The sequence below is a fragment of the Zootoca vivipara genome, chromosome 6, assembly GCF_965207765.1.
Source record: "Zootoca vivipara chromosome 6, rZooViv2.hap1.1, whole genome shotgun sequence".
NCBI classification, from domain to species: domain Eukaryota; kingdom Metazoa; phylum Chordata; class Lepidosauria; order Squamata; family Lacertidae; genus Zootoca; species Zootoca vivipara.
The window spans coordinates 20,114,391-20,141,631 of NC_142589.1; the positions used below are offsets into that span (position 1 = coordinate 20,114,391).

A 27,241-nucleotide genomic window follows, 5' to 3' on the forward strand; every position below is an offset into this window, starting at 1 on the left:
GGGAAGCCTGTGTATCTGAATCTGCTTAGTCCAGCTTTGTGTGTCCTCCCTATCCCCCCCCCTACCACCCCTCAGCCACACGCAGCCGCCCTCCCATGAGACATTTCTGACCCTGACCTCAGAGCACAGCCGTGTCTGCCGGACGTTAATTGAAAATACCAGAATTCCCCCATTGGCTTGATGGTGGCCAACGGTAACCTGATGCTAGGGGAAGAACGCTTGAGTGAAAGTTTGGAGCTGGGGGTGGGGGGAGTCCGGAAGACCCCCAGCTGCTCTGTCCTTCCTCCTTGCCCCGTCTCATTCCTCGGAGCTCTTGGGGTGGGGGGGACAGAGAGGGGGTTTCGGTGGGCTCAGCCGCCCCTGCGATTCAACACAAGTTATGGGGATTACTGTGATCAGAGACCGATTCTGCTGCACGTAACCCAAGCCTGGCGGCTGAGCCCCAACAGCCCAAGGAGACCCTTTGATTGCGGGCAGGGGGTGGGTGGGCAGGAGGGAGACTCCTTCGCGAGGACCAGATTTGCTCTGCAGACCTGGCAGCTGACACAGAGCGAGGGAGAGACGGAGAGAGAGGAACAGTGAAAATGGATTGGTGCTGGCAGGGTTTCAGGCCATGAAAGGGGAAACTGGAGACGGGGTCGTGGTTTCATGGCCAGCATGTGGTCCAGGGCCGTCCCAGACAACATGTCAGTTGACCCCCACCGCCCAGCTCCCTTCCCCAACCCACCCACAATGAGAGGAGCGGCTTGAGAGAGGCAGCTTGTCTGCTTCGTGTCTTGCAGGGGGGGTCGGGATGGAAAGCCACGTGGAGGGGAGGAGGAAGGGAGGGTCCGCGGAGTACTCAACCTGAAGCATACTTAACCCGAAGTATGAGTGTAATTGGTTCTGGAAGTCTGTACTTAACCTGAAGCAAACTTTCCCAATGAAAGTAATGGAAAGTGGATTAATCCGTTCCAGATGGGTCCGCGCCGAGTACTTAAACTGAAAGTACTCAAACCGAAGCGTACTTAAACCGAGGTATGACTGTAGTAATACTAATAATAATTTGCCATTGGCCTGATCCAGCAAGATCTTATGGCCTAATGGCTTCACCCTGAAGCATCACAGTTCAGTAGTTTCTTTCTCGCCACCTGCAGAGTATCTAGAGTCTGACTCCCATCTTCTCTGGTCATTGGGCATGGTGCCTGGGGCTGAGGTGGGTTCAGCCGTTCCTGGGGGGGCATGTCAGCTCTTTGTACTGGACAGAAGGTCCCAGGTTTTCCAGAATCAACAGCTTGAAATGTGTCCCTTTTAGAAACCCTGGAGAGCTGCTGCCAGTCAGTGTAGACAATATTGATCTGGATAGATAAATAGTCAGCTTCCCATGTCTTGAGGGAAGGGTGTGCTTTGCACGCAGAAGGTCCTAGGATCATCCCCCATAATCTCCAGGTAGGGCTAGCAATTCCCCCTGCCTGAAACCCTGGGGAGCCACTGCCAGTCAGTGTAGACAGTGCTGAGCTGGTTACATCAGTGGTGTGACTCAATATAGGTCAGCTTCCTATGTCCATATGAATTGTGCTAAAGTGGGGAAGCGGGGAACCAATTAGATTGTAGAGAAATGGCCTATTGGGGTGGTCCCTTGCCTGGAATTGGACAGACTAGCATTTTCTCTCCTAAACAAGCTTCTGTTTTAAAAAATGGTAAATAAATCAGCATTTAAATGTCAGTGCGGGGCAGTTTTCAGGAAAACAAAGGATCAGATAACAATCAGGTTCAAATCCCTGTTCAAAGGCCATTCACACATCGTCCAGCCACCCTCACCCCTGCTAATCCAGGTCATGGGGTACTCAGAGCAGAAGACAGGAGCAAGCAAAGTGTGTCACTGCAAATGTGCTGGGAAAGCAGAAGCCCCACCACACACACACACACACACACACACACACACACACACACACACCATGACTCCAGCAAATCAAGCCATGCTCTCCACCCCCTAACCTTGCTGACCCCCAGGGAAAAGCTGTTTCAGCTCCAAAGATGTGTGATTTGGCTCACATCACTCTCTGAGATACTCCAAAACACTTTGTTGTGTGCGCATGTTCAGAATTCTTCCTTCCAACACCCTCAATGGAGAAACATTTTTCTCCCTCTCTCAAAATGCTAGAACCCAGGGACATCCAAGGAAGCTGAATGTTCAGAGATTCAGGAGGGACAAAAGAAAGCTCTTTGTCACACACAGAATTTGCTCCCTCAAGATGTAGTGATGAACACCAAGTCGGATGGCTTAAAAAGAGGGTTGGACACAAATATCAATGACTACTAGCCATGATAGGTATTCTCCACTGTTGGAGGCAGGAAGCTTCTGAATATCAGCTCACAAGTGGAGATATGTGCTGTTGTGATCAAGTCCTGCTTGCAGGCTTCCCGTAGACAGCTGGGTGGTCCGTTGTGAGATCAGACCGCTGGATTAGATGGGCCTTCTTATGTTTTTCCTGATGTCTTTTTGAGTTGTCACCAAGAGTCTTATCTCTGGGCTCAGAAATATTTGCATCGGGGACTGTGGGCTTATGAAAACCCACATGCCATCTTGATAAGACATCTCCCGTTTCAAAGATTTCTCATAATTTAACTTCCTCCCAAATTATTATTATTATTATTATTATTATTATTATTATTATTATATTATTATTATTATTATTATTATTATTATTATTATACCACTCTTCATCCAAAGATCTGCAGGCAGTTCACAGAATAAAACATAAGTTAAAACACAAGTAAATAATTAAAGCAAAACAACACCCCCACCTTCTATAGACCCATTTAAAAGGCTGTAGGATATTAATCAGCCCCAAAACCTGTTGGAAGAGGAATGTTTTCACCTGGCACCTAAAAATATGTAATGAAGGAGCCACACGAACCTCCCTGGAGAGAACATTTCACAGACACTGAGCCACTACAGAGAAGGCCTCTGTAGAAGACTTCCTTGAGTCCCCCCCCCCAATGGAATGTCCCAAAGTCTCCTTCCTGAAACCCTGACAGAGCTGCAGCCAGTCAATGTAGATGAACTTGATGGACCAATGGTCTTGTATGAGCCAAGTCCCTATATGAGTAGGGACTAGAGGTACCCACCAGGAAACTATTGTGGCAGCTGCAGATGCTGCTGTGTGTTTGGTGCAAATTGAGCCCCAGGATGCAGTTGGGGAAGAGGGGTTGAAGCAGTCCACTGGGATGCCTTCCCCTTTTGAAGGCATAGAAGGGGAAGAAATGGAGGCAGTGAGAGATTTTACTTTCTTGGGCTCCCTGATCACTGCAGATGGTGACAGCAGTCACGAAATTAAAAGCGTGGGAATGTTCAGGGGTGTGGATGAGGAGATATTGTTTAATATATCCTATCCTAGCTTGTGTTAACAAGCTCCAAACTTAGCAGAGTTACATTTCCCTTTAATACACAGCAGAAAGGCTTGCTAAAGCCTCTAGAATAATATATATATATATTCCTGGTACTTTCCCCCTGAATCCCTCTTAAAAGAAAAGACACAGTGCTCTTTAAAAGTATGAAAAAGTTTCATACTGAGTTAACAGCATCCTGAGTTAACATCCTGAGTTAACAGCACAATCTCAGGAGGCAGGCTTGCTTAGAAAAAGTAATATATACATGTGGAGTCTAATCATATGGAGTGAGACTCCATTTTCTCCTCTCTTGGCTGGAAGCCGAGAGAGGATCTCTCACTAAGATGTGGTCAGCTTGAGTGCGTAGTCAGAAGAGAGAGAACATGGCCTCTGCCCTGTCCTTATATTTTACCTGTACAGGTAATGCCCATCTCAATTACATGCAGAAGAAGTCTGTCCCAGATCAATGGCAGGAAGTCCACTGCTGACCTGGTCAGATGGTCCCTCCATGTGGTCACTCTAGGAAATGGTGTGACTTGACTGCACCTAGTTTTACATCCCACAAAAAGACGCCTGCTTCTTGGGAGAAAAGCAATGGCAAACCTAGACGGCATCTTAAAAAGCACAGACATCACCTTGCTGACAAAGGTCCGTATAGTTAAAGCTATGGTTTTCCCAGTAGTGATGTATGGAAGTGAGAGCTGGACCATAAAGAAGGCTGATCGCCAAAGAATTGATGCTTTTAAATTATGGTGCTGGAGGAGACTCTTGAGAGTCCCATGGACTGCAAGAAGATCAAACCTATCCATTCTTCAGGAAATCAGCCCTGAGTGCTCACTGGAAGGAAAGATCCTGAAGCTGAGGCTCCAATACTTTGGCCACCTCATGAGAAGAGAAGACTCCCTGGAAAAGACCTTGATGTTGGGAAAGATTGAGGGCACAAGGAGAAGAGGACGACAGAGGATGAGATGGTTGGACAGTGTTCTTGAAGCTACCAACATGAGTTTGACCAAACTGGGGGAGGCAGTGGAAGACAGGAGTGCCTGGCGTGCTCTGGTCCATGGGGTCACAAAGAGTCGGACACGGCAATTGGGAGATCTTTGGCCCTTTAGATGTTGCTGCATTAAAACACCCTTCAGCTCCAACCTGGGATGATTGGGGCTGCAGTCCAATGCCAGGAACAGAACAGGTTCCCCATTGCCCACCTAGAGAAGGAGAACTAGGCATAGCAGCAGAGGTGTGGTTGTCTTCACCCAACCTCCCTGGGCAGGGGTGGGTCAATTGTGGTCATCCAGCCTCTCTATCCGACCCTTGGAACTCTTCCTAGGCTACATGCCAACCCCAGCCACCCTCTTCCCTGGCCCTAATTTCCACCCTCCTCAAGTGTTAATACCTCTTGCTTGTCTGGATGGGTGTGTGTGAGAATGTGTAGAACCTAGCCTACTCTACGAAAGTAAAAGTGGGCTCTGCCCACTTCCCCACCAGGCCCCACCCAGCATCAGCAGCCCACAAAAGGTTTCCCCAAAAGGAATGTGGCTGCTAAGAAGGTTCTCCATGCTTGGAGAACTTGGACTAATTAAGAGAATTGGTGCAGGATCAAGGAATAACATCAAGTCCTGATAGCCGGAACATGGGAAGTCATCCAAAAATGTTAAATTCGGAACTGTTTAATTGTATTGTGATTTGGCATGATTTGGCATTGTATTAATGTGGCCTCCATTGGATTGTTATTAATGAAAAATTAATAAAAAATATTTTATTTTTAATAAAAGAATGTTCTCCATGCTTGTCCTAGGACGAACATGGTCACGAGTGCTCCACTACTTGGAAATTTGAATCAGGAAAATCCAGACTTTCAAATTTCCAAATGTCCTTACTCATCAAGTTCAGAAGATCAGAGAGGCAGACTCTCACTCACCTCAGTGTCCCCACGGTGGCGGCTTCCTGGTAGCCACCATGTTGCTGTTTTTTTAACTAAGAGGCAACTTTCGTGGAGTGGTAGCTGTAGGTGGTCTAGGTTTGTGTTAAGGTTTTTGGACTTCTGCCAACATCCCTGACTCAGACACATCGCACATGTGAGACGCAACCTAGTTAACAACAGGACTAGGTAATCTTCCCCTCCCCATCTAGCCCTGCACCCGGTGGGGGCCACAAAGCCGCCACAAAAGGGGCCTTTTGTTCTCTCATTTGCCTGACACAATTCTCAGTTGGCTGGCAGTTCCCAACTGAGACATGTCAGTTTCATTGTAATGAATTGCCCTGAGCATAGCACAGCCCATTTCCACAAATTAGTGTTCATTTCCAAGACACCAGAACTCCACCCCATCCCCCCCCCTGCTCCCGACCTGGATCACATCATGCTGTACGTAGTTGTCCTGTGTTAGCAAAGGATGGGAAGTAAAGGGAGATGCTGAGGAGGAGAATCAGTCGGCGAACCTGATCAGTCAGGAGTTCTGAACAAAACTTAAGGAAAATGACTGAGGCACCTTTGTGGCAACAACACAATGAATGAGCTCTGACCAAAGAGCTCTTGAATGGGGTACAAGTGCAAAAACTATTCAGGGGCTGGGCTCTTGGCTGCTGTGAGGTTAAATCATCCATCACTTGGGTATTTTGTACCTGTCGCTTACCGAACGAATGAAGGAGTCGATAGGAATGTGCTCAGCTAGCCCAACCGCGTCACAAGGGCATTTTTATTACTGTTTGACGAATTTTGCAGACCCTCCAAGTGTCCCTATTTTCCAGGGACAGTCCCAGATTTACAGAAGCTGTCCCGGTTTCTGGTTTGATCCTGGAATGTCCTACTTTGTCTTAGGACACCCCTATTTTCATCATAGAAATGTTGGAGGGTATGCAGTCATGTGACACCCCCCCCCCAAAAAAAACCCAAGGAGATAAGTTAATTACAACCTTTAGAAGACATCTGAAGACAGCCCTTTATAGGGAAGTTTTTTAAAAAAAAAAGTTTAATGTTTCATTGTGGTTTTATATATGTTGGAAGCTGCCCAGAGTGGCTGGAGCAGCCCAGTCAGATGGGCAGGGTATAAATAATAAAATTATTGCTATTATTATTATGGAATAGAATGTCCCTATTTCATTGGAAAAAATGTTGGAGGGTATGGTTTCATATAATGCTTTATTTTTATTGTAACAAAACCTCAAAGTGATAATAATAATTTACAATAATAATTTATTATTTATACCCCACCCATCTGGTTACAAAAAGAATAAGGCAGTAAAATTGTCAGTTAAAAACATTCAAAAATAATTAAAATTAAATTTAATTAAAATAATTAAAATTTAAAACATTCAAAAATAATTAAAATCAACAGTAGGCAAAAAACCAGATTAAAACGCTCAGCAAAATTCAATCCCAAGGTAGTCTTGCATGAACGAAAATAAATTTAGCTAGTGCCAAAAAGAGTACAGTGAAGGTTTCTGCCTGGTGTCAATAGGTAGGGAGTTCCAAAGTTGCTGCCATGGTAGAAAATCTATTTACTGCAAATGCAGAACACTGGTTACAGAGCCAGTTCCACAGATAAAAGTGGTCGAGTGGGTAAGGCAATTTCACGAGTAAAATGGTCCCAAGCTGTTAAGGGCTTTATATTATTACGACAATAGTGACACCTTGAACTCGGCCAAAGAATTTCAGCCAACAAGGCAAGAGTCCAGGCTGCAGAGTTGGAACAAGCTGTGACTATTGCTTGATCAGCAGGTAACCTCAGAATGAGCCTGAAATAGTGTTGCAGCTCAACAGCCACAGGAGAGTTGTCAAGAGAGAGGGGAAGGAGCTCACGGGACATACCAGTTCACTGACATGGGATTCACACCAACAATGGCTTTATGGTGACTCAGCATTCATGACAGTTGCAGATGCTGAGGGTCAGTAAGTGTTTGATGTGGCATCACCATATAGAGGAGCTTCCTTGAAACGTATTCCTTCCTGCAGGGCAGTGATCACACACTGGCTAAGGCAACGGACCTCTTTCTCTTACAGCCCCTTCAGCCGTGTCCATCATGCACCAGGTGAGTCGGACGGTGGACAGCATCACTCTCTCGTGGTCACAGCCCGACCAGCCCAATGGAGTCATTCTGGATTATGAGCTGCAATACTACGAGAAGGTACCAGGGGACAGAGGGGCATGGGTTGGGGCATACTGCCAGTTCTCCTCAGGGAGAGTCATCAGGGACCAAACTGTGGCACTCTATGGCAGACCACTTGCTGTGGCAGTTTCAGTCAAGAGACCAGCCAGCTTGTGATATATTGCAATGTTGAAAACCAGATATCGCCCAACCCTTAGGCAGAGCATTTGCTTTGCATGCAAAAGGTCCCAGGTTCGGTCCTCGACAGCCTCTCCAGGTAGGACTGAGGATGTTTCCCCTGCCTGAAACCCCTAAGAGCTGCTGCCAGTCAGGGTTGACAATATTGAGCTAGATGGACCCAATAGGTCTGGTGGAGTATGAGGCAGCTGTGGAGGAGGAAGAGCTGGAGGAAGCATCCATGAACTCTGGGTCAAATACATTGGTCCAATAAGAAAGCTAATTGGCCTAGTTGGTTATAAGTGGGAAGACACACCTTCAAAGCGTCTCCCATATCTCACTTTGATGTTGCACCTGAGCACCAGACACAGAGCTGGATTTCAAATTCCAGTAAGATCTCTGCATTAGTGAATCTGCCGACAGAGTTTCTTTGAAGTGAGCCTCTCGAGTTCCTCTAGAGCTCTGGCATTAGAAGAGGCTTTGAATCGTCTCCCGCTGGGAAAACTCCCTTCTCTCTCTCTCTCTCTCCTTTTTTCTTTTTTGAAATGGAAAACTGACAATTACTGTCAATGTGTGTGTTACATTTTTCTGGAAAAGAACAACATTGGTTTTATTCTGGAGAGCCACTTCTGAACCTCATACTGGGAGCTGCGGTTGAAGGGGGGGGAGGAAACGGACCGATTCTGGGCCCTCTCCTCAAACTTCACTTGACATGCAATTGCATCGCCTTCTCCCCTCCACCCTCACTAGTGCTGAGCTGAAATCCTCTCAGCCAACCCTCCCATTCTGCTGGCCTGATATGAAATTTGCTGGGGGGAGGGGCATTTCTAACAAAATTTGGGATGTGCAAACAAGGAGGCACCTGAGGCCTCCAAGGCTCTCTGTCTGGCCCCCAGGACTCTCCCCAAACCATATCCCTCAACAGTCTTGCTTCATACCCTCCTTGAGTCTTTTTTCTGGCTGGAATGTGTCCTTGAATGTTGAGCATGCCTCTTGCTTGTCTGGATACAGGATAGAGAGCGGTGTGTATAGAAACTATCCTGTTGTACAAAGGTATATATTATATTTATTGCTTTTCTCCACTTCTGCCTCTGGCCTCACTCACCACCGTCATGTGGCCCCTACAAGGTTGCCCAGAATGGAAAGTGGTTCTCAGGCTGAGAAACACAGCTCAAGAGTGAGGGCAGAAATTAGTGCCCTTGCTCTCATCTGGCTTCATGATGATTCCATGGGATGCCATCCAAAGCCAACTGAGAGTGAGGGCAATGATTCATGCGTTTACCGTAGAGCCTTATGAGAAAATAAATGAATGAATGGTGTTCCCAGCAACGGGGAGTGTGATTGTCACTGTTTTCAGAATCTTGAAAAACAGGCAGCAAAAAAGGTAAACAGAAGGGTACAGCGTCTGCCGTTGCTGCCAACCCACTAACTTCAAGTCCTAAAAATAGCTTTTATCTGACTATCTAAATAGCTTATACATATAAAATTAAAATATAAAATTTATTCAAAAGATACAATACAGCTTGGTCCACTGCCATAGTATCCTAGAACGAGCACTCCAATCATCATTCCCTCTTCACCAGGCAACCCCAAACCTCGGCCCTCCAGATGTTTTGGACTACAATTCCCATCATCCCTGACTACTGGTCCTGTTAGCTAGGAATCATGGGATCATCTGGAGGGCCGCAGTTTGGGGATGCCTGCTCTTCACTGTCATGTTGGCTCGTCAAATACCCTCAGTAGGAACCCGACCAGCAATCTGGTTTACTAGATATTTTCCATTAATATATCCCCTCCATGGACACCTGCGATGATTATAAATACCCTGTTCTTCTTCAATGAATTCCTAAACTTCTTTGCTCTACAAAGATCATGCAGTTTTAAACCAGATTGAGTTAGGCGCTCTTCAGTTAGAATGAGTCGGGTGCAAGAATTGTTGGCAGACAGAAATGCTTATGATGGGGAGCCACAATCTCTTTCATTCCCCAGTTGCGAGGAATTGCATGTGTATCAAAGAGGGGGTGTATGTATCAGGGAAAAAAGCTAATTAAAACTCCATGATTGCATGAAGTCACAAATGTCCTTCCCGCACCCCACACTTCAATTCACAGTGGAAAGGGCTAATCCTCTGTTCCCTCCAGATGACCTATATTTTGGTTCCCTTCAGGCCAGCAGGAGCTAGGGGAGGGGGGAGAGCCCACCGTTTTGAGCCGATAAATAGGTCCTGACCTATATTGCATAAACGGGCGCCCTGGCTTTGCCTTGCTCCATCCTTGTTCCACAGCAAAGCCAGGAGAGAGCGGCAGAATCAGTGCTGGTGCAGTGTGTCGGGAGGGGGGGGTGTCTCTTCTGAGCCACCACCTCCTTCACCAGATCTTTGTCCCCATGTAAATATTAGGGGGAGACTTTCAGGAGGGTGGAGTGGAAGTTGAAGGACTTTCAGGTGAGGGGATGTTCGGATAGATGGATGGATGGGTGGGTGGGTGGATGGATAGACGGATAGATGAGAGATAGATGAGAGATAGGTGTGTGTGTGTGTGTGTGTGTGTGTGTGTGTGAGAGAGAGAGAGAGAGAGAGAGAGAGAGAGAGAGAGAGAGAGAGAGAGAGATGATAGATACCGGTAGGTAGGTAGAGAGAGATAGAGATAGAGATAGAGATAGAGATGATATAGATAGATAGATAGATAGATAGATAGATAGATAGATAGATAGATAGATAGATAGATGATAGATAGATAGATAGATAGATAGATAGATAGATATAGATAGAGATAGATGATAGATAGATAGATAGATAGATAGATAGATAGATAGATAGATAGATAGATAGAGATAGATGGTAGATGGATGGATGATAGATAGATATAGATATGAGAGAGAGAGAGAGAGAGAGAGAGAGCACTTTTTTCCTGGGGGTACGCAGGGGTATGCATAGCCCTGAACATTTTGTGAATCTTCGTACTTTTGTCCATTTACTGTATTTATTTTTCCTGATTTGAACTATAAAATGGTGATTTTCTTGAGTCAAAATGAGAGCACCCCTAAACATGTTTTTTAGAAAGAGAGCATTGGATAGGTAGGTAGGTAGGTAGGTAGATATGATAGGGGTAGATATGATAGATACCGTAGAAGTGACAGGGCAACCCAACTAGATGGATGGGATATTATTATTATTATTATTATTATTATTATTATTATTATTATTATATAAATAGATAATTTGCATATTGTTACGAGCTTTAATACATGCAAAACCACAGACAATATTGCACCAGTTATATAAATGGCACAGAATAACTATGTGTATGATTACAGTATCATAAATATATATTAAAAAATTATCCTTAGTATAGTTCAGCCAATGGGCATAAATATTTGTATACAATTTTTTGTAATCTTAAAAAAAAAGTACTATGGTGCGGAATAAATGCATATAAAACAGTGACTTAATTATATAAAATGACATAGAAGCACTGCGAGTATGGTAAATATAATACAGTAAAGTAAAACACAGCTGCAAACCCAAGTTCGAAAGGCTGACCTAGAAGAGGCCTAGGGTGATATATCTTGGGGGCGGGGGGGTGCCCAGAAGGTTTCGTTTTATCAGCTGGCTTCTGTTTGCCTGGCAGGATCTGAGCGAGTTCAACGCCACGGCAGTTAAGAGCGCCACCAACACTGTGACAGTGCAGAACCTCAAAGCTGGCACCATTTACGTCTTCCAGGTGCGGGCACGCACTGTGGCAGGCTATGGGCGTTACAGCGGCAAGATGTACTTCCAGACCATGACCGAAGGTGAGATATGGTGCAGAAGACTCCCTGCACCAGTTAGGGAATCTTAAGCTCAGTTCTACGTGTTTCTATATCAGTTTCAGAGCATGTATCTACACATATATACTGTACATATATATCCTCTGCTGCCTTGCAAGATACAGTAACTTCGGGAGAAGAAAAGGCTATGGAGTAAACCCTACACAAATCCGGAGTAGAGTCCCTAAGACGGTTGGATGGCCACCTTGTACGCCTCCTTCCAGCAACTCCACCAGCCTAGCTGGTGCCAAACGTATTGCTCTGCTTTCCTTTGGACCACATCAGTGAGGCCGGGGGGGGGGGGTGTCTTGGTATCTGGGCATCCCAGGACCTCCCCACGGACTGCCCAGGCTTGCGCCAGGGGGATGTTACTTCAGTGCTGCTAACACAGCGATTTGACTTCACCCCCGGAGGGGCACTCCATTGTCTCTCAAGACAGTTGGATGCCAACAACAAATATATTTTAAAATACCTCTTGAAAATTCATCAATACTTAAATGGTTCCAAAGAGGTGGTTTGAGTAGCCACGATTTCACATATAAGTGTGATCCCCAGAACGTAAACCCCTGCATAAGATGTGAGTTACCTGTACACATTTTTGGGCCACCAATATATGCATTTTATGATACGTGATCTGACATGCATTACTTTGCACTGCAAAATTCGGAAAAGTCCACATTTCAAAGGATGGCTTCTCTTCACCTATTGTTTCAGGATGTGCAAATTAGAGAGGTTCTATTTTCAAATGCACAGTGACTCAGCTCTCCCTCTCAGTGCCAACCTTGGTTGGGACTGGGTCCCCTTCATCCAACCGAGGAATAAACTCCGCCTTGTTCTTCTTTCTTGTTCCTCACAGCTGAGTACCAAACCAGCATCCAGGAGAAGCTGCCGCTCATCATTGGCTCCTCGGCTGCAGGACTCGTCTTCCTCATTGCACTGGTGGTCATCGTCCTTGTTTGCAACAGGTAGGGAGCTTTTGCTACTGGAAGAGGCAGGTGGGGATCCTGGGGGTGGGGAGGGAAGCTGGGAGCGATCCAGCAGGCATCATAAGAGATGTTGCACTGCTCCTGTTTCGCAGCTCTTGCATCAAACAATGCACAGCGGAGAAACCAGTGCTACAGAGGAAAGTGGTGCCGGTCTGAAAGGAACCACGTCTATGCTAGCTCAGGGGTAAAGCATTCTGCTTTGCATGCAGAAGAAGGTCCCAGTTTTGAATCTCAGCATCTCCAGCCAGGACCCTGGAGAGCCTCTGTTGGTCAGAGCAGGCGGTACTGGGCCAGACCGACAGAGGCAGTTTATTACATTCCTAAAAAGAAGCAGCGGTAGAAGATGCTCTGAGATGGTTGGCTCTTGCTGGTCCAAGGGTGGGTGGGAAAACCTTGTGGGAGAGAGGTGGCTGGTGCAAATGGGTTGCCCTGTGAATGCTTTACACAGGCACCGCTCTGGCCCCAGAGACAGTGCAGATTGTATGTGCAGCCTCTGTGGAAATTGAATGGCTGCCCCATATGCACCCCAGTGCAGATGCAGCCTCCCGGGATAGGGAGGAAGGGACTTGAAAGGGGGGGAAGGGGTGGGCTCCAGGCTGGGAGGGGTGCGGGAAAGATGCTCTGTGCCTCTGGGCTGAGAGCTGAAGCCCAGACTTGCCCCCCTGCTCTGCTAGTCCATCTGCCTCCCGCTCAGCCCGGTGCTCTCCTTCCAGAAGACGAGGATTTGAGCGTGCAGACTCCGAGTACACCGACAAGCTGCAGCATTATACCAGCGGCCACAGTATGTACAGTATGTATGGGGTGAGGGGTGGGGTGGGGAGGTTGTTTCCTGGTCTGCCTCACTGCCTTTGGACCTCTGCCCCCCATCGTTTGATGGCACCCTACCCTCTGGACAAACTTAGTTCTTTAGAGCCACCTCCTTCAACCTGGGCTCCCCAGATGTCGTCAGACTACAAGGCCCACCATCCTTGAACTTTGGCTATGCTGGCTGTGTGTGATGGGCCTTGTAGTCTAGCAACATCTAGGAGAACCAAGGCTGAAGAGTTCCTTCATAGCAGATTCCAAATAATGCTCCACCCTCTAGGCCAGGCATCCCCAAACTTCAGCCCTCCAGATGTTTTGGACTACAATTCCCATCTTCCCCGGCCACTGGTCTTGTTAGCTAGGGATCATGGGAGTTGTAGGCCTAAACATCTGGTTTGGGGATGCCTGCTCTAGCCCCACACCTTGCTGTTCTTTGCACACGAAAAGTCCCCAGCTGTCAGTCAGGTCTCCATAAGAGCCAGGCTTCTGGTGGTAGAGCAGAGGATATAGATATAGGGTGGAGTGGAGGATGGAGCTGGGCACCAGAAATGGAGGTGTGTCTCCAAACAGTCTGGGGACAGAAAACACAGATGGGAGAGGGCTACAGAGAGGCCCACTTACCACTGACTTGCTTGATCCCAGAAGCTTGCCCAGAAGTGACCGTTGCTCTTGGGCTGGAGAAGGCTCCCCACCTCTGGCTGAAATCATTGTCCTCACGCCATAAATGATTTCCTAACCCAGGGCATTGCATGGCAGTGCAGTCCAGGATGGGGGTGAGGTGGGGTGGGGTGAATTCTATTATTATTATTATTATTATTATTATTATTATTATTATTATTATTACTGTATTTTATTTTTCTGTTGGAAGCCACCCAGAGTGGCTGGGGAAACCCAGCCAGATTGGCGGGGTATAAATAATAAATTATTATTATTATTATTATTATTATTATTATTATTATTATTATTACAAAGCACTAAGCAAATTGTTCCATCAATGTAAGGATTTTTTAATTGGGCAATGGAATGATCTCTGCTTCCCCTCCCCATGAAGGCTCCTGAAATCTCAGCAGATTTGGGGACAGCATCATGCATGCAGAGGGGAGGGGAACAGAACGTAGCTACCCAGGGAATGGCCTTTGCTGATCAGCTGACAATGCTCACGGTGGCTGGTACCACCTCTGAAGTAGAGCGCACAGTCGGCCAGACCTGCAGTTGAAAGGGCATTAGACAGACATATCTTAATTTTCAAAGGCATCTGAAAGGCAGCCCTGTTTAGGGAAGCTTTTAATATTTAATGCTGTATTGTTTTAATATTCGATTGGGGGCTGCCCAGAGTGACTGGGGAGACTCAACCAGATGGGCAGGGTATAAATAATATATTATTATTATTATTATTATTATTATTATTATTATTAGTGGTGCAAGGATCAAGTGTTGGGCCCTGGTCACTTGGAGCCCTAGTCTGAGGCATCGCTCCCTCCTCCCCAGACCCAGCAGCATCGCTAGCCTTCTGACTGCCTGGGGCGGCAAACCAGAAAACACCCCGCCGGGGGTGGGGCGCCCGTCGCGCGCATGCATCGCACATCATGATGCATGCACCACGACACACGCGTCACGACGTACATGTCACGCTATGGAGCGGGTTGCCGGGGCGGTGCTCCAGCGCCCAGATCCTCGGATCTGGGTGCTGGAGCACCGCCGCCGGCAACCCGCTCCGTAGTGCGGCGTGTGCTTCTTCCTACTCAGGTGGAGCGGCGAGGGGCGTCTCTCGCCCGGATCCAGGCGCTGGAGCACCGCCACCAGCAACCCGCTCCGTAGCGCGTAGTGTGCTTCTTCCTACTCAGGCGGAGTGACGAGGGGCATCAGTAGCCGCTGCTGACGCTGCTCTCTGGTCCGCCCCTTGCCTCCGCCCCACCAGGAAGACGCGAGGGGCGAGGCCAGAAACATTGGGGCCTCCACGATGGCAGTCACGCCGCCACCACAGTAGCGAGGGCCGCCGTGCTGCCCCCCACAGCTGTGCTGCCCCCCCACAGAGTGGAGTCCGGGGCGTCCCGCCCCCTATTGCGGTGCCCCTGCCTAGACCTCACTATTCCTGAGAGTAAAAAGCAACATCTGCTAGACCGGCCCTACAGTCTCTCTCTTTCTTTTTTACACACAGGCACTGTATAAATGAGAAAACTGGATACTAGCTTCAGGTAGTTAGAGCCCCTACTCCACATGCAATCGCCAAGTACCCCACCCTAAATAAGGAGGGAAATGGAACAGCCAAATAGCAAAGCAAGTATAAAAACAGTTTCTTTTTAAAATAAATTTTTAAAACTGTTTTATATGACTAACAGACTATTTCAACAATTCGACAACAACAAAGGGGAATTTTTTTTTAGCATGATCAGGTATATGGTAAGGAGATGAAAGATAAAAAGAAAACCGGGCCAAAAAAAAAAAAAAGGCAGTACAGCAGTAATAATCCAAGATAAGACATAAACAGCAGATCAAAAACTCACAAAATCAAAAACAGTGCAAGATGAAATCCTATTTCAATAAGATTTGCCGTGTGTGTGACTGTCATTAAATAAGCTGCAAAAAGCCACAAAATCCATCAGGTCTGTTTCTCATCTGGGAACCCGGAGTTGTGGGTCAATTTCTTTGATGGCCCTGTAAAGAAGGCTCTTTGAAACCAGTTGGTAATGCAGTATGTAGAAAGGTCCTTCCTGCCTTGAGCCACGACTGAACAAGCAGCTGTTAGCAAACAAGTTATTAGTATATCTTGCTTTGTTAAATTGAAGTAAATCTCCCATAAATATTGGAAGTAAGCACAGCCAGATAGATCTTTGGTGTGGTGATGGTGCCGAGTTCAAAAGCCACTGGATCCCGATATGTATTGACATAAACACAATCCCAGCACATAACGGTAGCAAGAACTTCCCATGTCGCAACCCTGCCAGCAAAACCAGGACCACCCTTTTAGAATAAGAGCAGTTTCTACCCTGTGCTTGTTTCCTGACGCTGCAATGATCCCACCACAATACATGCCATATCAGTTGATCCACCAGAGGCACACAGCTGAGTTGCGCATAAGCATTTCCCCGTGCAGGCTGACCGCAGGCTCATGCAGACACTTCCAGGTATCGCTGCACATTTGCAATAAAGGCAGTGTGCTGTGGTGGTCAGAATGGGAAGGGAGAGAACTGGTTGGCAAACGGGGAGAATTGGTTCATCTTGCTGCTTTGGCCTCATTTTCACTATACATTTATAGTGCCGTAGTTAAACCACGTTAAACACTCATGGCTTCCCCCAAAGAATCCTGGGAAGGGTAGTTTGTTAAGGGTGCTGGAAGGGTGCCAAAGGTTGTGCCAAAGTGGGAGAAACAGAACTGTTGGCCTGAGCTCTTTGGTGCTGGGCCGGGTTATTTAAGTGTGCTGAATGAAAAAAAAAACCACTCACACACACACACAGAAAGAGAGAGAGAGAGGGAGAGGGGGAGAGGGAGAGGGAGAGGGAGAGGGAGAGGGAGAGGGAGAGGGAGGGATACAGATACACATCTCTATCCTTTTTTCACCCCTGAGCAGTGACTCCCGGCATGAAGATCTACATCGACCCTTTCACCTACGAAGACCCCAATGAGGCTGTCAGGGAGTTTGCAAAGGAGATTGACATCTCGTGTGTCAAAATCGAGCAGGTGATTGGTGCAGGTAAGTCCCCGCCCTTTGGTGCCTGTGCTGCAACCCAAACTGCCACGGGAGAGTGTGTCAATGGGAGGGTGTGGCAGAGTGCACACTCAGCTGGGGCCATGCCAAAACCCCGCATTTTTGAACTTCCGTCTTGAAAATCGAGAGTGGGACAGGGGCCATTTCAAGTGGAGGTGATGGATGAATGGTGGCAGAGGTGGGGTTCTCTCTCTTTCCCTAGATGGTAGTGGAGCCCTCTTCAGCAGCAGCCACTGACCCCGCCCCCCCCCTACCCCACCCATTCAGAATATCTCAGATATAGAACAAGAATATTGGAGGAAAATGGCAGCTACTGCATAAACTGGTGGCCTCTTATGTGGACCACCATTTCTCCAAAAATGACTCAGAGAATTGCTAACTTTAGGACATTCCCTTTTTTGGGCAGGGGAATAACAATCACCAACCAGGAAAAGCGCCAAAGAGTTTCTCAACAACCCCCCTCCCCACCTCTGTCAAAACTGCATAAATGGCCCCATTTTATTGGGATGTGATTGGGTTGGCCTACATGCTTCTTTGGGTCCTTTCCAACTCTACGATCCAAGGATGCTAAGAAATGAGGGAAGGCGCTTGGCGCAGCCTTAGGCCCAGTCAGTGTGGGTGCCTCACCTTCCCATGGGTGGCTCTGACCGAGGGAGGGATCGTGCCTTGCTTTTGAACTGGGGGTGGGTGCGGGGAAATGGGGAACAGTGGGAGGTAACCGCTGTCTCTCCCCCACCCACTCCCGAAGCTCAGAAACATAGGGCGCTCTTGTTTCCTACACCCTGTTTTCCACCCTAGGGGAGTTTGGCGAGGTATGCAGCGGCCACCTCAAGCTTCCAGGCAAGAGGGAGAGCTTTGTGGCCATCAAGACGCTGAAATCTGGCTATACCGAGAAGCAGCGGCGGGACTTCCTGAGCGAGGCCAGCATCATGGGCCAGTTTGACCACCCCAACGTCATCCACCTGGAGGGGGTGGTCACCAAGAGCCCCCCTGTCATGATCGTTACTGAATTCATGGAGAACGGCTCGTTGGATTCCTTCCTACGGGTACGCTGTTAATGGGGGAGGCTGGGAGTGGGTCCAATGACTGGGGAGAGGTTCCTCATGGAAGCAGCTGCCCTCTTTGTGAGCCTCTCTGAAGACCTGGAAGAGAGATGCACAAAAGCAGGTGACAAACACACACAATTGGAATTGTGGGCGAGGTGGGTATCAGCTGAAAAGGGGCTAAATATGTCATCACGTTGACTCCCTTTTTTTTCTATCCGTTTAAATCATTTCTATTCCACCTGCAACCTTGCTTAACCGATCAAATTGAACATTACAATATTTCAAAATGAAACACTACATATGAGAACCGGATACAAAAAGAGAGTGGAGAAGCACATTTAAAGCAGCATAATTAGTGAGAATGCGAAGCAGGTGCTTAAACATTGAAGAAAAGCATTGCAAATGTAAATCGAAAACCAAAATACAATTAAAATTCCACATGTAAACATCATTAACAGCTAAACAAAATAAATGGAATCGATGTTGCATCTGCACACAAAGTCTCTGGGTTGCACCTAATGCTAGTAGTAAGAGCAGATCTGTTGTACTTAAGGGACATGACTAACTTAGGTCCACTCGCTTCCATGGGTCCACTCTGTGTAGGGCTTAGTTGGAGACAGCCCCCTGTTCTCATTAAGCATAATTTACAAACAGATCACTCACCCACCTCCATGTAGGGCCGTACAAGATCATACAAACAGCAATCTAACCCCTCCCCTCCCTACCTCCCACCCATGTGGATCCTTAATCTATACCATCTTTTCTCAGCCTTGGGTCCACAGATAGTGTTAGACTGCAACTCCCATCATCCTTGGCCACAGGTCCTCTTAGCTTGTGGTGATGGGAGTTGTAGTCCAACAACACCTGGGGACTCAAGGTTGAGAACAGCTGCTCTATTCTCTCACTCCACCAAGTGTATTAAGAGCTGAGTGGTAGGAAGCAGTCAAAGAGAGCATAGAAACATAGGGAGCTGTCACTTCCTATGGCCCATCATGTTCAGTACTGTCTACACACTAGTGACAGCAACTCTTCGGGATCTCAAGCCAAGGTCTCTCCTAGCCCTACTTTAGGTGCCATTTGAACCTTGGACCTTCTGCATGTAAAGCAGATGCTCTACCACTAAGTTAGCCTCCTTCCCCAAGGAGCAGCTGTTGTACATGTTTTGTTTCCTGCATATTGGAGGACAATGTCGTCAGACAGAATTTCCTCCCCACCGCACCCTCTGGATAGGGAACCAACTGACTGGGTCTGATTAGTGCAAAGCCCTTGAAGAGCAGCAACCTGCAGTGCTCAGGTCTCTGGGGCAATCGTCAAATTTCTCAAGGGCTGCCACATGGAAGACAGAGCAAGCTTGTTTCCTGCATCTCTTGATGGGAGGACCCAAACCTGTGGATTCAAATTACAAGAAAGGAGATTACAACTAAACATAAGGAAGAACTTTTTGATGGCAAGAGCTATTTGACAATGGAACAGAATACCTTGGAAGGTGGTGGGCTCTCCTTCACTGGAAGTTTTTAAACAGAGGCTGGGTGGCCACCCATCAGGGATTCTTTAGTTGTGATTCCTCCACTGTAGGAAGTTGGACTTGATTCCCCTTGCGTTCCCTTGCAACCCCATGATTCTATGAAATACATTAAATTAGGGGAAATGGCTTGCAGAAATGTGTGTATCAGTCAAAACCACTTACATAAATGTGTATAATAGGAAAAATTCACACCAAAAATCTGATAAATTATCATGAGGATTCGTTTAAATTTTTTGATTGTCTTTGTTATTGCTACAGCTCTCTCTCTCTCTCTCTCTCTCTCTCTCTCTCTCTCTCTCTCTCTCTCTCTCCCTCTCCCTCTCCCTCTCTCTCTCTCTCTCTCTCTCTCTCTCTCTCTCTCTCTATATATATATATATATATAGTTCTATATACATATATTTTTGTAAGAGCATGAGACTCTTAATCTCAAGGTTGTGGGTTCGAGTCCCACATTGGCCAAAAGATTCCTGCATTGCAGTGAGTTGGACTAGATGACTCTTGGGGTCCCTTGCAGCTCTACAATTCTGATCCTATGAGCCAAGGTGATTAGCCAGGTGGTTTGGTGGCCTGAATTCTCCTTGAAACCTCTTTTTATCCAACCGTGATCTCCACTTGACCCTGCCAACCTTTTTCTCTTCTACCCTGCAGCAAAACGACGGGCAGTTCACTGTGATTCAGCTGGTGGGGATGCTACGGGGCATTGCCGCTGGCATGAAGTACCTGGCCGACATGAACTACGTCCATCGTGACCTGGCGGCTCGCAACATCCTCGTCAACAGCAACCTCGTCTGCAAGGTCTCGGACTTTGGCCTCTCCCGCTTCCTGGAAGATGACACCTCAGATCCCACCTACACCAGCGCCCTGGTAAGACACAGGAAGGAAACCTTCCGGGGTGAAGGCAGGATGGAGGGGAAACTCAGTGGTTTCCAAGGTGGTGTCAGGCGGCACCAGGATAAGACCAGGAAAAGTGCTTATCATCTGCTTTTTATTCAATATTTACAGAGAGAGGCTTGGGAACACAGCCTCTTGGAATAATGGCGTTGTCCCAGGTGACTCTCCACCCCCTTTTTCTGCCACTTCCCCATTTGTCATCACTGCCCTATGGGTGGCGCTGAGGGACCTTTGCTTCTGAGCTCCTTGCTCTCCTACTTTCAAGGCTCGCCAGGTTCTGGGAGAGGGGGGTTCTAGAATGCTTTCTAAAGACACCGTGTCCGTCAGCTGTCACTCCCCCTGGTGTGTCCTCTTCCTTCTCCTCCTCCTCCTCCTCCTCCTCCTCCTCCTCCTCCTCCTCCTCCTCTCCCATTATTTCCCAGCTTTCCCCTTCATCTGCCTTTGAGCTGTGACCTCCCTCAAGCCCCTGTTGTAATTCTGAACTGTCTTCTTCTTCTCTGGAAGGGTCAGGCGGTCTCCACCATTCCTCCTCTGCCGAGTCCCTGACAGGTGTTCAGGTGGGTGGTCAATCTCTGGGAGGAAAAACATGCACCACACTTAAGTGGATAGAGAACCCCCCCCCTTCTCTCATAAACACTAGACCTCATGGGCATGCAATGAAGCTGAAAATTGGAAGATTTGGGACAGATAAAAGAAAGGGCTTTTTCATGCAGTGCATAGGTCATCTATGGAACTCACTTCCACAAGAGGTAGTGATGGCCAGCTTGGAGGGCTTTAAAAGAGGATTAAATTCATGGAGAAGAGGGCTATCAATGGTTGCTAGCCATGATGGTTATGCTTTGCCTTCACAGTTGGAGGCAGAAATGCTTCTAAATACCGGTTGCTGGAAACCACAGGAGAAGGGAGAGCACTCTTGTGCTCAATTCCTGCTTGTTGGCTTCCCACGGACAGCTGGTTGGCCACCATAACAACAGGATGCTGGATGAGATGGGCCATTGGCCCGATCCAGCAAGCTCATCTTTATGTTCCCCTCCTGAGAAATTGCCTTGCCACCGCTTCATCACGGGCGTTCTATTCTGATGCTATTCAACTGAGTTCTACTCAGATTAATGGACCTAAGTGTCCATTGCCCACAAGGAGCTGGGAACAGGTATACTTCAGAATCTCCAACTCATCGCTTTAGCAGAAAACCCCATGGAAGTCTGCTAAAATGATGTGGGAGGTGGGCAACACAACTCATTTAGCAGCACCTCGCACATGGCGTAGTTGTAAGATCATGTGGTTAGCAGGTGGAAGCCTCCCTCCACCTGTCGAATTTGGCCCGCAAGGACAGAATCTTGGTGAGATTCTGGCCCGTGGGGCCAAAAAGGTTCCCCGCCCCTGGCGCAAATGGTTCAAGAAATGCTTCCCATAAAAACACAAAGAAAACTGTTTCTAGAGTTGGCACAGTGGATCAGAGGACTCTGGGCAGGCCAGGGACATCTCCCAATGGCGTGAGTTGCTCAGCCCAATCATGCACAGGAGAGAAGACACACACAAGAAGTTTCTTCTGGAGAGATGAGTCGGAAGGGTCACGGGGCACCTTATCTGGGTCAACCTTCCACAGGAATCTGGCTTTTCTCTGCAGCAGACAGAAATGGCCTTCGCCAAAGGCCTCTTAACTCAGACCCGGCACGGCAGTGTTAAGAATTTATGGCTCTTCCTCTTTGATGATCAGCGAGGCTGCTGAAGCATCACTGATGCTGGCAATGAAGCCTCTCCCGTTGCATTTTTTATTTGGTCGGTGCGAACAGCGCTGGGTGGGGGTCTGGCGCTGTACTGTCACAGAACTGGATCGGTAAAGTGAAAACAGGCAACCTAATTTTTCCTGACCTTCCTTGAAAATAAGGAAATATATTGGGGGGGGGACCCTTCTGGATTGAGAGCAAAGATCTGCCTCATTCAGCATGTCTGTATCTAGCGGTACCCAACTTGTTGCCACTGGGGAGCATTACCAACAGGACAGAAAGGGGGTGTCCCCCTCCCCCCGCACAAGCATTTAGTATTCAAAAGCCGACTGCATCTCAACATGGGAGTTCTAGTTCTATCTTGCTCTCGTGCCTCGAAAGCTCCCTTCTCATTGTATTTATTCACTTTTGTTGCATAAACTTTATGCGCCGCTTGATTGTAAAGAGAAAAACAGCACCTCTAAGCGTTTCGCAAAGAGGATAAAATGAAATTATCAGTAAAAAGTGCAAAAGCAGCCCTTTAAGACATTCAAAAGGTAAAATCAGCAACATGTCAAAATACACATCCATGTTCTGCATGTCTGTGTAGGCATGTCTTTTTTAAAAAAACCAAAACAAAACGGTTTCTAGCAGGCACTGAAAAGAGTACAGGGTCAGTCCAAGATATTTTGGCACCAGAGGCAAACCACAAAATGGCACCCCTTTCCCCACTAGGGAAGAAGGGGCGAGTGAAGGTCTAAATCAGGAACAAGGGGGCAATAAAGATCTACATTCGGAGCTTCTGTCCCTGTAGATCCTGCCACCTGAGGCATTCACCTTACTGCCAGGATGCTGTCAGTTGCTCCCGGCTGGTTGCTCAGGAAAGTATAAAGACAAGGAAAGGTTTCTTACCATCCTTTTTTATTTCAATCTTTACAGAGAAAGGCTATCGAACCCAGCCTCTTGGATAATGGCGTTGTCCCAAGTGAATCTCCACACACACCTGTCTCTCCCACTTCCTTATTCGTCACTCCTATGGGTGCTGTTACATGCCCTCTGTCTTTGAGCTCTTTGCTCTCCTACTTTTAAGGCTCGCCGGGTTCTGGGAGACGGAGGGTCTGGGGTGCTTTCTAATGACAACGTGTCAGTCATCTGCTACTCCGCTTCTGCCTCCTCCTCCTCTCCCATTATTTCCCAACTTTTCCCCTTATCTACCTCTGAGCTGTGACCTCCTTCAATCCACTGTTGTAAATCTATACTGTCTTCCTCTTCCTCCTCCCTGGAAGGGTCAGGATGGGGAGGCGGTCTCCAGCATTCCTCCTCCTCTGCCCAGTCTCTGACACTTACCTTGCCTCATGGGTGGGCCGGCCCTGGTGAAGGCAGCTGCCTGAGTTCCAGTGTGTAGATTCTGCCACATTAAAATAAGGATTTCTTACCAACGCGGAATGGGTATTATGTTTCACCTGTACTGGTGCCAGTTCTGCTGATTGAAGCAGTCAAGTGGACATATATGGAGTGACTCCCATAGTTTTCAAACCAGTATCTTATGGAGAGGATTCTTGGGTTAGTGGTAGCCTTGCTTGCTTGAAGAAACCTAGGCTCAGCAGCCCACATTGAATGCTATCACTTCATCAACCGGTGAAATATTCAACTGAGGAGTCAGGGGATGAGATACTTACACTTGCATTAATGAGTGAGAGCCAGTGTGGTGCAGTGGTTAAGAGCAGTATACTCGTAATCTGGGGAACCAGGTTCGCGTCTCCGCTCCTCCACATGCAGCTACTGGGTGACCTTGGGCTGGTGACACTTCTTTGAAGTCTCTCAGCCCCACCCACCTCACAGGGTGTCTGTTGTGGGGGAGGAGGGGAAAGGAGATTGTTAGCCGCTTTGAGACTCCTTTGGGTAGTGATAAAGCGGGATATCAAATCCAAACTCTTCTTCTCCTCCTCTTCTTAATGGTGCTGCGGTGCTGCCAGGTATGAGTACAGGTGCAATTGGACCTATGCCAACATACTAGCCTCCTTACAAGAAGTTGGTTAGGGCTAACTCTTATTTACTTGTTCCCCACTGACTCCATTAGCAGCCATTCCACTTGGCTGGGGCTGATGCAAGCAACCCAAGCGAGAAACCCTGTGCTCCACCCCCACTACAGGGCGGAAAGATCCCGATCCGTTGGACAGCACCGGAAGCCATCCAGTACCGAAAGTTCACTTCTGCAAGCGACGTGTGGAGCTACGGGATAGTCATGTGGGAGGTGATGTCCTATGGAGAGCGGCCGTACTGGGACATGACCAACCAAGATGTAAGTATGAGGGACTGCTGGTGGACCAGGGTATCTTTAGACTGAGAGATGATAGGGTAGCCATCTTCAAATATCTGAAGGGCTGTCACGTGGAAGATGGAACAAGATGGTTTTCTGGTGCTCCAGAGGGTAGGACCTGAACAAATGGACTCAAATGACGAGAAAGGAAATTCCTATTAAATATTAAGAAGAACTTCCGGATGGTAAGAGCTGTTTGACAGTGGAGCTGGCTGACTCCCCCAGAAGGTGGTCAGCTCTCCTTTTTGGAGGTTTTTAAGCAGAGGTTGCGGGAGGCAGTGCAAGACAGGAGTGCCTGGCGTGCTCTGGTCCATGGGGTCACGAAGAGTCAGACACGACTAAACGACTAAACAACAACAACAAAAAGCAGAGGTTGGATGGAGGTCTGGCAGGGATTTGCTGAAATTCCACTTGGCTGCCAGTCTGTTTCTGGGGACAATTCAAAGTGCTGGTTATGACTTATTAAGCCTTATATGGTTTGTTTGTTTTTAAGGAAAGGGCATTTAATAGTGCTGTGCTGTTTTTAATATCTGCATTTTGATAGATTCCCCCCCCCCCCTGCATTGTTTTAATTCTATCAAGGTTTAATTATTATTTAGTGATGGCCTTTTATATGTTTTTGTATTTTATCTGTGGTTTGTATTTTTGTCTGTAAGCCATGTTGAGTCCCAGTCTAAGGAATAGGCGGGGTATTAATAATAATCATAAGCCAAGAGAGGCATTCTGTCTCAGCCTGTGGACTGCTGTCATTCTCAGTCTGATGTCAAATCCCTGCCCCTGTAGGAACATGATCGTCTCAGGGAGCTGCCTCAGTTCGTAGCAGCTCCCAGCCTTTCTCCTTGACCGGCTCCTTCTGCTCTGTGCTCCTGCCCTTCCTCCAGCCCTGGAGCTCTCCACCCCAGAAGCCATTGCTGGCTAATTGACAGTGATCTTTCCAGCAAGGGCAAAGCGTTCAGTAACTTCACCCCCGATTAGCCTCCTCGACCTGGGCTGCGAACACCAGCAGAGGGGAGAGCCTCTCATGTCTCTAGCAGGGCATTTGTGCGGCTAGCGTAGTAGGTGGGGGAGGGGAGAGGAGAGGAGTTCCCGGGGGGGGGGTGGAGCAAATTCATGTGTGTGTATTTGCATGTGCATAATGTGCATTGTCACATCCCCAATTACAGATTGGGAGCGGCAGCCTTGCCCGTCAGACGTCAAGGCCGATGGATGCTTAGGCAATATTTCCCTTTGGATGTGGATTAAGTCTGTTGACGTGGCCAATTAATGAGCCGCTTCAGACAACGAAGGAGGGGAAAGCTGTGGCTGAACCTGTGAATGAACTCTCAAGTCACATTTGTTTCCATGAGAACGGTGTCCTTTAGCCATCAGTGGTTGGCTAGCAGTCAGCATCTACAGGACAAAAAGATGCATGTGGGCTTTTTCCCCCCCCCCTTGCAGGTAATAAACGCCATTGAGCAAGATTATCGGCTCCCACCACCCATGGATTGCCCCAGTGCCTTGCACCAGCTCATGTTGGACTGCTGGCAGAAGGACCGTAACCACAGGCCCAAATTTGGACAGATTGTCAACACCTTGGACAAGATGATCCGGAACCCAAACAGCCTGAAAGCCATGGCACCCCTTTCCTCTGGGTAGGGAGCAGGGCACACAGTGGGGGATCTGCGGCCCCTCCAAATGTTGACTAGACAACAACTCCCATCACTCCATGCTGGTTAGGGTTGATGGGAAGTGGAGTTCAGCATCTTCTGGATGGCAGCAGGTTGGGGAAGGCTGCTCCAGAATTTTACCCAAGCTAAAATGGGTTTCTGGTTTCCCAGAGCCTGGCACTTTGGGTCAGGGATGCCTACATGCAGTGCTTTACTGCTGAGTGCTGAAGATGCTTGAGGTTCACAAGGGAGGCAGGTGGTGTCTAGTAGTCAGGAGCCCAAGTCAAGCAGGGAGCCTACAGGACCTTGGACAGCTCCAAGGGGTCCTGCAAAGGCAACTGCCTGAGAAGACCTCTGGATAGAGAGCCAGAGCCAACTGAAGCCTTATGCAGGCTGATCCTTCCTGGAATGTGTCAAGCTCCAGCCCCTGGGTGGGGAGGAGGGAACTACCTGGTTGGCTAAAGGGCCATTGCCTTCTTTTGCCATTGTTGCCTTTTGCAAGAAAGAGGCACTGCAGGAGACTCATCCTTTGAATCACAGGGTGGTGGCCAAGCTGCATTCCCTGACCACAAGGCTCCCAAATGAAGCACCCGGGGTTCTCCCCTGAGAAAGTAGCCTGGGACCTGTCCTCATTGAAGTCCTACACCATGCACATCATGGCCCCTGAATCATTAGAGTTTCCAAGAATGTGGGTCAGGTCTTATAATCTCCCTGAACCAAGAGGGTCTTCCAGCCCTACCTGGTGATGCCAGGGGTTAAACCTGGGACCTTCTGCATGCAAAGCAGGTGCTAGGCGCTTCCCTTGTGAAAATGATCAGGGTGGGTTTCTCCCATGCCAAACAAATCCAGATCTTTTCTTTTGCTCATTTGTTGCAATCTCTCCCACCCCACCCCCTCAACTCCAGGATTAACCTCCCCTTACTGGACCGCACCATTCCAGACTATTCCAGTTTCAATACTGTGGACGAGTGGCTTGAAGCCATCAAGATGGGGCAGTACAAGGAGAGCTTTGCCAGTGCTGGCTTCACCAACTTCGATGTGGTGTCCCAAATGAACATGGAGTAAGTTCCAGGGGAGAAGAGGTGGATGAGTACTAGCCATGAGGCCTATGTTCTCAGCAATGCCTCTGAATACTAGTTGTTGGGAATTACAAGTGGGGAGAGTTGCTGT

At 47.9% G+C, this 27,241-nt stretch overlaps 1 protein-coding gene across 3 annotated transcripts in view; it reads left to right on the forward strand.

The window, feature by feature from the left end:
• Positions 1 to 27,241, forward strand: part of EPHB2 (EPH receptor B2) — a 112,364-nt gene that overhangs the window by 78,263 nt on the left and 6,860 nt on the right. Inside the window, exons 6-15 of one of the 3 annotated variants that reach the window (XM_088671698.1) lie at positions 7,370 to 7,494; positions 11,262 to 11,424; positions 12,296 to 12,404; positions 13,100 to 13,206; positions 16,799 to 16,921; positions 17,735 to 17,982; positions 20,157 to 20,372; positions 24,258 to 24,407; positions 25,863 to 26,056; positions 26,977 to 27,132. In XM_088671698.1, the coding sequence (XP_088527824.1) occupies positions 7,370 to 7,494; positions 11,262 to 11,424; positions 12,296 to 12,404; positions 13,100 to 13,206; positions 16,799 to 16,921; positions 17,735 to 17,982; positions 20,157 to 20,372; positions 24,258 to 24,407; positions 25,863 to 26,056; positions 26,977 to 27,132 (1,591 nt within the window). Of the gene's footprint in view, positions 1 to 7,369; positions 7,495 to 11,261; positions 11,425 to 12,295; positions 12,405 to 13,099; positions 13,207 to 16,798; positions 16,922 to 17,734; positions 17,983 to 20,156; positions 20,373 to 24,257; positions 24,408 to 25,862; positions 26,057 to 26,976; positions 27,137 to 27,241 lie in introns of those variants that run through there. The other 2 variants (XM_035119893.3, XM_088671699.1) reach the window with 2 other exon arrangements.